This window comes from Protomyctophum parallelum (genome assembly GCF_964188405.1).
Source record: "Protomyctophum parallelum genome assembly, chromosome: 1".
Taxonomy (NCBI): Eukaryota; Metazoa; Chordata; class Actinopteri; order Myctophiformes; family Myctophidae; genus Protomyctophum; species Protomyctophum parallelum.
Window position 1 is genome coordinate 64,552,345 of NC_139697.1, and position 11,874 is coordinate 64,564,218.

Genomic DNA, 11,874 nt, shown 5'->3' on the forward strand with positions numbered 1-11,874 from the left:
CTCACTGTGAACAGTCAAAGGTCTCTCAGTCTCCACAACGTGCAAAGCCCACAGCTCACTCGTGTTCCAGCTCCATGTAGTGAAGATTACTTCTTATAGGATGTATCTATTCTATAACCAGATCTGAACAATGGTTTGCTGGGAGTTCTGATGCACTTTAGACGTGAACAGATTGCTGTTACCGTGGATATTGAGCAGATGACTTAATTGTGAGGGAGATCATAGGAACTTCTGGCTGTTCCTCCTTTACATACTACTACTACTACTACTACTACTATTTATTTTTTACCAAAACAAAAAAAACAACTGGAGGCTCGAGGCTCGAGGCCCGTTTCAATTGAAACGATTGAAACATATATAAGGCCGCCACGTGTAGTGTCAGTACAGGCATATTGTGCGTGTATAGGCCACTATCTGTCTCTCCAAGCATCGTTTGCAACCACATTCATATTAATATGTGTAAAATATATAACCCCCATTGGACTCAAATAAAAAACATGTCCCACCAACATTTTGCTGCTTGTACCTGTATGATCAGTGACAAATAAACCCCTGTTTATTTCGGGGTGACATCAGTTATTTTAGTAATTGGGATAGTATTGGATATATGTCACTACTTCATTATTAGTCTGTCTGTGTGCCCCATCCAGTCTGTAGACTGTTTCGTTTCGAGATATGGCTGTCACGTATTGCTTGGTTTTGACTCTTGGGATACTCGATGCTGGTTGTGAAATGTGAGCTTTTGTTCCGTGGAACTCTAAGAAACCGCTAGCGCTGGTAGTTCTCACCAGAAAGCGGCAGTTTAGTGCCCTCAAACTGGAGGTCAGGAGGTTATAGATTCACGTCAAATGAGCTAACCTCCTTGACAGCACAGATATAAATCTTTAAAGCCCTGTATGTATTTTTCAGCAGATGAGTCTGGTGGGAACAGATAAAATGATTGCTTTTATCTGCTCTGATGGCTGCCCATTTTGTCCACCTCATTTCCGCCCTTTAGACTCCCCTGCAACACTGAATACAATGGCCCAGTATGTTCTATGACCTAGAACAGCCTCATTTGTATTTTGTACGTGGACAGAGGGTCTCACAGTCTAATCTAAGCTTGTAGATCGCTACACCATGTTGGACTTGGAATATAAATTAAGCATGTTTCCAAGTTGACAAATTGTGGCTGATTGTTGATAAACTATACAGCATGTATCAGATGTCAAATTGTATTTTCAAGTAGTGCGTAAAGTCCCTAAACCCCCCATGCCAGCCCCTTCCACATCTTCCTCTTAATTATTATAGTGTTATGTTATGTCTGTTTTTCTATGACCAGAGACACCCTTTTAGCTTACATTCACAAACACTGTGATTCCAAGGTAATCTATCCGGAAGCAGTATAAAATGCAACGAAGCAGATAAGTAATTATATCATTATAATTTCAATTAATTGGTTTATTTCTTTGCAGTTGTTGAGTCGAAATGGTATAGTATGTGTCTCACCACTCTCACAGGCCTGCTGCTTCTGTTCTTCCTCCTTCCATCCATCCACTTATACATTTATTATGCCACGCTGCTGAAGCAGTGGCTCCATGACACATGGCAGGGCCTGTGGCGTAGTTCACTGGGTCTCAATGTGGGCTCCCTGAGAGGGTTCCGGGGTGTCCCCAGCTAGATGATTGATTACAGGTCTGTTACAGTCTTAAGGGTGGAACCCAAATGGAACCCAAATGGACCATTACTGTTGGAGCTCAAATGGACCCTGGCTGAAATGGAACCAAATGTGGTTGTATTTTTACACAGAGCTCCATGTTTCCAAGTGGTTCCATGTTTACACTCTTACAGCTTAAATGGATTTGTACGGTCCATTTGTACACTCTTAAAGGGCTGTATTTTGCATGTCTTAAGTACCAGGTCTTATTCCCTAACTTGAGTAAACTAAAGACCTGGAGGCGTGATCAATGCTCTTTGGCCACTCAGAATAGCCAAATGGCATTGATCACGCCTCCAGGTCTTTAGTTTACTCAAGTTAGGGAATAAGACCTGGTACTTAAGACACGCAAAATACAGCCCTAGAGTTAAATGAACACTGATGTTTTGACTGTGTATGGTCCCTTAATGATGTTTTCATCCTCAGGAGTCACCACTGTCCTGACCATGACTACACTGAGCATCAGTGCTAGAAACTCCCTCCCTAAGGTGGCCTATGCCACCGCCATGGACTGGTTCATGGCAGTGTGCTACGCCTTTGTCTTCTCGGCCCTGATTGAGTTTGCCACAGTCAACTACTTCACCAAGCGCAGCTGGGCTTGGGACGGAAAGAAAGAAGGCATGGAAATTAGGGTGAGTTCTGAATCCAGCCTTGGATTAATGTAAACAAATGAAAGAAAAAGAAAATTATGAATGGCAGTATCTAGAAATAGATATGAAATGATGTGCCCTTATATCCAAGTTTTTTTTTCTCTCTCTTTACAGGATATTGAGCTAAAAAAGACACATACACAAAAATAAAACCATCCACATGCATCTTTTAAATCCTTGCTTGCTCTATGCTGTTGCAGAAGTAATCCCAAAACACGTAATCGATTTCATCACACTCCAAGATAGTTTGCTGCGTCTGTGTTCCCCTCAGCGTTCCTTCCTCCCCGGTTTTGAAGAGGCTTTTTCTTCGCCTATTCGATTCTAGACTATTTACACTCTATCTTTTTCCCCTGATAACTTCCTGAAAAATGAGTGCGCTCAAAGCAAGATGGCTTAGAGAACCTCAGCATTGGGTGGGGGTGGGGGGCTAAGAAGGACTCTCATTTTAACACCGGCGGAGCGGTGAGGACAAATTGAGCATCTGCAAATGCTGTGAGAAAGTCCCGCCTCAGCCTTCTTAAAAACGGCACTGAGCACTTCATGCCGACTGTAAGGAGTACCGTTTATTTATTCATTAACAGACGAATGGAACAGGGACAGCGGGGCAGAACGCAGAGAGAGGCGTTTAGTGGCGAACTCCCAGAGATAGTGGCCCTGATTTATGAAGGCAACATATGCTCGAGTCTAATCTTAAAATGAAAACGTAGGCTCTTTTCTCCTGCAACGCATGGGAATTAACATATAGAGCAAGATTACTTGCATGTCTGGTTCAAGTATAGCTTAATTTGTATTTCTTTGCTTGGCAGTGTCACACATCGTAAATGGCAGATCTACAAGCTCACACCACCTCATAGTTGCGAGGCATCGTGAGCTTGCATCTTTGTTATTTTCAACGTGTGAAACTGTCTTACGACGGAGCATAAATTAGGCATGTGTATATGCTCATTCGATGCAGTTCTCTGCATGGTATAGGCATGCAGAATAACCAATAAGCGTGAATTATTCATCGGGATCTGACACTTGAAACTGTTTGACTTTTTTCATTTACAGTACGTGTGAAAGTTGATACATCATATAGCATGCAGAAATGAAGTACTGGAAGGTTGGCCTAATATTTACCTCGTAACTTTTCATGGGTTGCCACATTTTGTTTATGAAGATACGGTACACTGCGGTAAATAACATAGTGCTGCAATGGGGTTAGAAAAGGTTAATGAAGTACAGACATTTCTTGTCAAGGTACTGTAGCATGATACGGAGCAGCTTCCATTACTCCCATTTAAAACAACTGGAGGTTTATGCGGCTATTGGACAGCAGCTGTCGGCTGTGTTTCAGCCTTTCATGCACTCTGCGCTAAAAACATGAAGCTGTGAAGCTGAAGTAACATAAATAAATTGTGGTAGGTTTCTCATGATCGTACCGAAGCTTGATTCTGTGTTGATTTCTAGAAGCTTCATAAATGAGCACCCATTTACAATTAGTACTGTAGTAGCTCAGAGATGCCACGAAAACATCAAGGAAAAGACAGACATGGGAGAGTATTCTCATACTGTGAACAACAGCAATATTATGATTCTGGACTCATTTAGGCACATTTTATTACGTTAATAAAGCTGTTTAGCTGAATATTTAGCATGAAATGGAAACCCCCTTAAAGATTCCATGGCCTCATTCTTTGGACCCCATCTGTGAACCCCTGGTGCACTGGGGTTGAAATTAACCAGGGCACAGGTGTGAATAATTTATTCAGAATTTAGTAGTGGTTAAATTTTAACAATGTCTCTTTGGAGATTACCAGATAGATAAACAATCCTTTTGGTTTCAACTTATTGCACAGTACTTCAAAGCTTTTAATGGGGGGGGGGAGGGGGGTAATGTTTTCATTCCACCGCAACAGACAGCATGGTGCTAAAGAAACACACTACTTTCCGCCATCACTGTGTGAACTGCTCCCAGCAATCAAGTCAGCCATTTCCAGTCCTTTTTTTATCGCTTGACAGCTGGTGTTCTGAATGATTGACAGGATTGCATATTGTTGCAGGAAAAGTTTTCAGCGGTATAGGGATAATTCTCACAGTTAGAGGGTTCTCTCTGTCTTTGATCCCACTTCTTAATGGCAACAGCCGTGGTCTTAGGGGTGTGGGGGAGATGTGTGTGGGGAGCTGAGCATGCAAAAAAAGAAAAGACGCCACAAAGGAACTCTCATCACAGCCCTCACTAGTGGAAGCTTCTAGAAAGCAACAAGGTGAACCTAGGTGCTTTATCCTTTATCTTAAGAGAATGGGAAATAATAATGGACCTTTGCTGCATTGAAAAGTAAACGCAATTATAAAGACAAAAAGAGAAAGAGAGAAAAATATATATACACACCCCAAGATTAAGGCTATAATTTATTCTTTGCCGCATGACACTTTCAACAAAAGTGTTCAACAAAAATGGCATAGGCCTATTTCCAACTGACACTAGTGACACTTTTGAAACCACCTCATTTTTGCTGAGTGACACTTGTCAAAAGGCTTGTGCAATGAAGTATAAACTAGCTTTAAGTCCCAGTGAGAAAATGGCTCCTGGTTTACAGCGACACAGTTTCAGCCACCACCGTTGCTGTACAGAAATAATGACTGTATTAGCTCCGGGCTCCTGATCTCATCAGAGCCCAGTTCTATCTGCACGCAAGGTTTCTGGGGTGTAGGAACACAAGACTATAGGAGAGTTATAACAGTTAAACTTAAATAACACACTATCAAGTTGTAGACAATCCTATATAAGTTCCCAACATGCTAAACGAAGCATAATACCATAAATCAACAGTTTTCTCTATTCCCTTTTGAGCAAGTACAGTCCAACAGGACTTATCTTACAGACTCCACTGGTATACATCCTCTTAGAGCCTCATTCTTCCTTTGCCCCCATTAATGTGCACACAGAGGCATACGATCTAGGTGAATGTGCACCCGGGATGCTTTAAAGACCTTTTCACCTCAACTATCTCCGGAGGAGGAGGGCCCAGACACTGAAATAAATGTGGCATGTGTGTCTGACCAGAATGAAAAAAGGTGGAAGGGAACTAGGCAATTTCACAACCACCTAGCTTTTGGAAATTATTTCTTTCAGAGGATGTGATGAGCACTGCTGCCTGCATGACAAATGTAATCCAGCTACATAACCTTTTAAACCTTAACCTTAAATTTGCTTGTTTGGCTTTTTGTATTTCTTTGGTTGAAGATTAACTTTCAAATCTACAATCTGGGACTTATTTTAATGAATAAAACATTATTTTAACCAATCTGTATGTAAATTTAATATAATTAACATGGCTGCAAAACTTTTAAAGAAGACAGCACACCAGATTGGACTCGATTTGTTGCAGCGCATTTGGTGTGCATACTCTTGGATTACCCAAATTCTGGAGGATGCATAACTCATAGGACATGCCTTTTTTCTGGTGACTCATACTACCCTGCTAATATGTGAGGAGTCAAATGTATTACAAATAAATGAAAAAGGTTATTAAAAAAACACAGGCACCTCACGTTAGAAGAAGAATATCAGTCACCAGAAAAAAAAGGATGGGTGTTTTCGATGAATCTATCATGATTAAAATGGAGTACAATGGGTTTGTATAAGAAGGGCAGCTCAAATTAATATCAAATACTGAATGGAGCAACTTAAAAACGGGGGTGTTCACATAAGCCTGAGTAGACGATGAAATAAAGTGAAATATCCCTTTAACTAAGCTTCAGCACCATGGACAGCAAATGTAGCTTAACATGTACAAATTGTACTGTAGCTTAAGCTTTAAAATAAATATTGTAGTATGCACCAAGATATTTCCCCCCCTCTCTGACGGATAACATACTCGTCATACTGTACATTTTTAAGTATGCCATTGTTTTCAAGGTAACCGCCATTGAAGGAGACTTTAGCGCTGCACACACCAATATGGTTACACCACAACTTTAATGGTGATTTTGTGAATGATGGCTAAACACTGAGAGCCAATATCCATTCATTGTCATATTAATCCTATTTACAGAATGTTATCGTTCAGTAGTGAGGATGCATGCTCACTTCAACATTGTTATAGTCAGACTCAATCATATTATTGTTCATCATTCTTCGTGTACTGTGGACAGCCTTTAAGAGGAAACAAAGGAGATAGAAAACAGAGGGAAGAAAGAAAGAGGAGTGGAAGGAGGCCGCATTTACCTTGATTAGACTTTCTCTTTTTTTCCAAAAGCATGTTTAATTAATGCTGTCTGACAGGTAGTCAGTAGTACATGCTCTGTTCTAATGAGACACAGTTCAGCTCAGGTGTGTGGAGAGCTCAGTCATCAGCAGCACTCCCAGTGAGCTAGTCGTACAGTGAGCCCACACACACACACACACACACACACACACACACACACACACACACACACACACACACACACATTCTTACTTAAACACAGCAACATGCCTCAGGCTAGCCGAAAGGCGCAGACTGAAAGTGTCATACCAGTTTACAACCGACATACTTGTCATTGTCATGCCCAGTGCCCACAAAGTGTAAGCGAAGTACTTGCACCCATCTGTGTATCCATGGGCGGATGAGGTGTGGTCAGGGAAATTGTTGGCGTTTTGCTATCTAGAGGGAGTGAGGAAAAAGTGATTGCGCCTTAGACCAGCTCTGACCTTGTCTTAAGTCTAGCATAGTCCCCCGGCACAGAATTTCCCTGCTATTTAAAGAGCGCATTAGATCGTAGATTGGCCTATATGCCAACATGCTCACACTGCACGGAATTAAAAATCTGAATTCAACACGTGACTCACATGGTAGAGAGACTCAGATCTGAACCTGATTATCTATTCTATTGCATCAGGCAGTGAGTTTCCAATAGTTCCAATCAGTTTGCCATACTGGCAGGCACCAAGTACGTAAATAGTTTTTGTGGTCAGAAACAGAAGATGAACTATTTAGCTCTTGTCAATAAGACTATGACTAATACGAACGTGAAATACGTGAAAGATATTTGTCATACTTGGATGCCAAAGTATGACTTAAGAGCAAAATGGCAGCCATGTGAATATGGTGAATTCCATATCACAGTATTTGGATAGGTGAGTCCTGTCCATGCTGAAGCTTAGTTATAGTGCCGCCCATGGTAGGCAAGGCATGTCCGATTGGGGTCCTTGAAATTAAAAACGTTGAGAATTGAGGAGATTACACAACACCAATTCCAATTAGTGGATGTCAACTTTGTTCCCGTCTGAGGATCAAGACAGCTGCTGCTTCCCTATATTTCACCAGAAAGTCATTACATTCACACAGCATTCCAGGTCTGAATTAGTCTATGACTAGAATTACAACCAGCAGTATTGGACCCACCATATCAGCACCGGAGTTGAGAACCGCTGATGCAACTAAATTGGGGTTGGGGGGGTGGGGTGTGCCCTTCATTGGTGGGCAAATAACAAAGCTGCTGCAGGGGGGGGGGGGATTAATTTAACAGGTTCACATTCCTCTGTGATGAGGGTCTACAAACACGTGTTAATTTTCTTCCTCTATCCATTGCTGTGATAGAGGTTTGCTCCCAGTGAAGGTGGATTTGAAGGAATCGATAGCCAGTGAAAGAGTCTGGTGCAGGCTCCAGTATTCTCCGCTTCTGTACTGATGCCGTGCAATAGATCCTTTGTCCCTGACTGCAGCCCAGAGACTTTTTTGTTAGATACATGCAAGACATCGCCTTTCCAGCCGGCCAGATTGTTGCATTATCCTGCATACAGGAGTCTATGGGCTGACATAACACCAGTATGAGACATAAGTAGCACTATGCTTAATTTAAACTCCATCATACTGTGGTGTTGCTCGCTGAAAATAGCAGATTTAGATAGATCGGCGAGTGACACTGTCTCCATGTGAAAATCTAAAGGGGTGCAACAGTTGAGTTAATTTAACTTAATTAATTGACTATTTACCAAAATAATCTACTAGTAATAATCTATCCCTATTGTGGGCCCATTTTCACTAGTGATTAATTGATTTGTATAGTGTGTTAAAAAAAATTAAACATGCTTCTCGATTATTTGATTGTTAGATATAAGGTAATCGATAGTATATTAGCTAAGAAAGTAGTTGCAGCTATTCAGTCCATTACTCGGTCTAGCTGGTTTCATGTGGCCTTATTGCATTGTCACAGTATTTCTCCATTTCAGTATGGTGTGTGTACAGGCTGCCGACACTCATTTCATCTTGGCTCTGTCGAAACAAGAATGCTTGACATACATAGCAACAGTAACCAAGGGGGAGGGGCTCAAGGAGGGGGTGACAAGTGAGCTGGGGAAAACATTTCATACATACATAGAATTACCATATATAATAGCGTTCTAATGGGGGCCTGGTTTGATTGGCCTTGCAATCAAGCCTATGAGGGCTGTGAGCCAAGATACAATGGAGGTGTGCTGTTTAATCCAGCTAGAGTAAACCCCAGTGTGTTGTTATTATGCTAAAACATGCAGGGGAAACTCTTATTAGCCATGATAGCGAGAAGCAGTAGCAACCAGTGCAACAGATGGTAACACATTGGCATTATTTAAGTATAATTACCCATGTAATGTAAACCTAGGTTAACACATAGGTGTAGTAACAGGTAAAACCTGTTCACAACATGATGATTCACAATTCTGTTCCTACTCTACCTCAGGGAGAACTCATCCAACCACTGCAGGTCGGTGGTCTAATTAAATTGCATTAACATAGTCTACCATATGGATTGGTTAAAATGTAATTGTATTCATAAAAATAAGTCCAGGGTTGTAGCTTTAAGACCTCTTAACATTGACGTTTAGCTATTGTATGACATTAATGCTAAAAAAGAAAATGTGCCACTGTAAAATGTTCCACTGTACACTGGTGATATGTTTTTTCACCTGTGCTGAATATTCTAGTGAAATACTAGAGTAAACACATTGTATTTGCACATTCAAACTGGTGACACTGGTTTAACATCAGCATAAGCCTGCAGTTTCCAGGATGATCTCACACACACACACACACACACACACACACACACACACACACACACACACACACACACACACACACACACACACACACACACACACACACACACTCACACACACACATACACACAAAGAAGGTTCTGCAGACCCTGAGCTGCCTCAGACTGGTGCTGCTGGTAGAGTACATTAGCACAAGCCTGTAGGCTGCTTTTTACATGACGATTAATTTGCTCATTGGACAAATAAGCTGGTTTGATGTATCCTCATTGCATGTGCACAATATTTCATCATATGTTTAGTCATAAGGCCAGAGACCAGTGTTTCCCAAACAATGGAGAGGGACCCAAAACATTATTTTCTAAATAATTTCAGAAATTAAGAAAATCCATATATTTTCAAAGAATAATTAAATACATTGAAATAGAGTAGACGATCTATGAGCTCACAAGTTGTCACATAGCGATGCGTTGTGATCATGTAGATCGTAATTTTCACTTTTTGTAAGTTATTGGGTCCCGGGGAGACACCAAATTTCTCTTTTGAGTCTCAAGTTGAAATGGTTTGTGAACCCCTGACATGGACTGCTGGCAGTGAGCAGCATGCAGGAAGAGACAAACAACACAGCACGTTGGAGAGGAGACAGGAGAGTGACTCATCTTTGGAAGATTACCTACATTAGGGACAGTGACTTCAACAACGCTTGAAAGTAGCGAGAAAGTGTGACCATATTCGAGTGTGAAACCATGAACACTGAACACAGTGAATCATATTGCTTATTATACTTACTAGTTCTGTGACAAATATAGATGGTGCGTTTATAGAATAACAAGGATTTGACGACTTACAACATTATCTTCCCTGTTCTATAGAAAGTGTAACCTTTAATCCCGTGTTTGTTTCGTAAGCCTCACATCATGCGACAGGCGCATTTCTTCTCATGACATACAGTACATTTACTGCACGTCTTAATTTTTTTGAGATGGGCTCATGCAAATGCTTTAAGAAAAAAAAAAATCTGCTCCTTTATCTCAGCTAGTTCACAAACAACCAAACTCAATCTGGAACATCTCCATAGATGAGCTCGATACTTAATTATTTAGAATAAGAATGTTCCAGTTTTCCACACTGAATTCCCCAGTTTTTATTTATTTATTTATTTTCACAAAGAGAACATTGAATTGTTTAGATTTAGAAACCTACGTATGCTGATGTATTACAGATTGCCGGTGTTAACAGTGCAAAATGCTACTGTATTATTGTACTTGTTTCCTAGCAGACAATGCTAACTGTAGTGTGCAAGTGGAGTAATTTTGATATCATTGGTAAACCCTTTTCCCTTTTTCTACTTTTCTTTTCAGGAACCCTTTCAGAGTAACATTGCCAGGATAAAAGATATGGTTAGGCTTCGTTTTGTTCTCTCAATGTGTCGTGTCGTGTGGCGTCTCGTGTTGCTTCTGTTTCCTCTTTATGAGTTCAAATGGAAGTGTTGTTCAGTATGACGCTTCGGCCTTCACGCCCCTTTACTCTGTTTTCTTCTTTATACATGTCCTTTTCAGAGAAGAGAGTCCTCTACATTGTCCAAAAAAGCCAACAACACATTCAACATTGTTGGAACTACCTACGCCATCAATGTAGCCAAAGATCAAGGCTTAACCACCATCTCCAAGAGTGCCACTGCAGCCTCTGGCCAACACGATTTCCTCCACAGATTGGATGACCCGTACTTCGAAGCCAAAAAGTCCTACAACCGTGTCAGCAAAGTGGACAAGATATCTCGCATCATTTTCCCTGTTCTCTTCTTTATCTTCAACCTGGTCTACTGGGTGACATATATTAACAGAAAGCCTGTCATGATGAAGTCCAACATCCAGAACTGAATTGGGAGTAAAACTGCAAGGGTTGATGGTTTCGTTTGCCGGTTTTGCGAGGGTTTGCAAGAGGCCAAGTTCATTACATCCTGTTTTTGCACGAGTGTGTGTGGGTGGGTGTGTTTTGTCTGTGCATATGGTACTTTCTTTAACATTTGATATCTTGCACGTCTGTATAGATGGAAGGCAAATCTTAGCATAGAATCACAAGTAGTAGTGGAGCTTGGGGGGTGAATATTTTTCCATATCAAAATGTGTTTGTGTAGCATCTCTTTCTCTCTCCATACCAAACCTGGGCTCTGGCCCTGTTCCCTGTTGTCAATAGCCAAAAGGTATTTTGTTGTATCTCGATTGTTTGCTGTTCAGTATTGTAGTCAAATGGTTTTTTTCCTGTGTGTTTAGACACGTTTTTCGATAAGGACTACTGCTCTAGTCAGAACGAGTGAATAAACGCATGCACGTGTGCACACACACGCGCGCACACATGCACGCACACACACACACACACACACACACACACACACACACACACACACACACACACACACACACACACACACACACACACACTTAGGGACACCAGATTCGGTTTGTGTAGTTAGTTAGTTAAGAACAGTCTAAGGCCTATTGGCTGAAAGTGTCCATCAAAAGGTACAA

General features: G+C 41.2%; 1 protein-coding gene across 1 annotated transcript in view; it reads left to right on the forward strand.

The window, feature by feature from the left end:
- gabra3 (gamma-aminobutyric acid type A receptor subunit alpha3) overlaps nt 1-11,245 on the forward strand; it is a 143,658-nt gene extending 132,413 nt beyond the window's left edge. Inside the window, exons 10-12 of the mRNA XM_083771657.1 lie at nt 2,123-2,328; nt 10,708-10,746; nt 10,906-11,245. Of these exons, the coding sequence (XP_083627783.1) occupies nt 2,123-2,328; nt 10,708-10,746; nt 10,906-11,226 (566 nt within the window). The 3' untranslated portion in view covers nt 11,227-11,245. The remainder of the gene's footprint in view (nt 1-2,122; nt 2,329-10,707; nt 10,747-10,905) is intronic.
- The last annotated feature ends 629 nt before the right edge of the window (nt 11,246-11,874 follow it).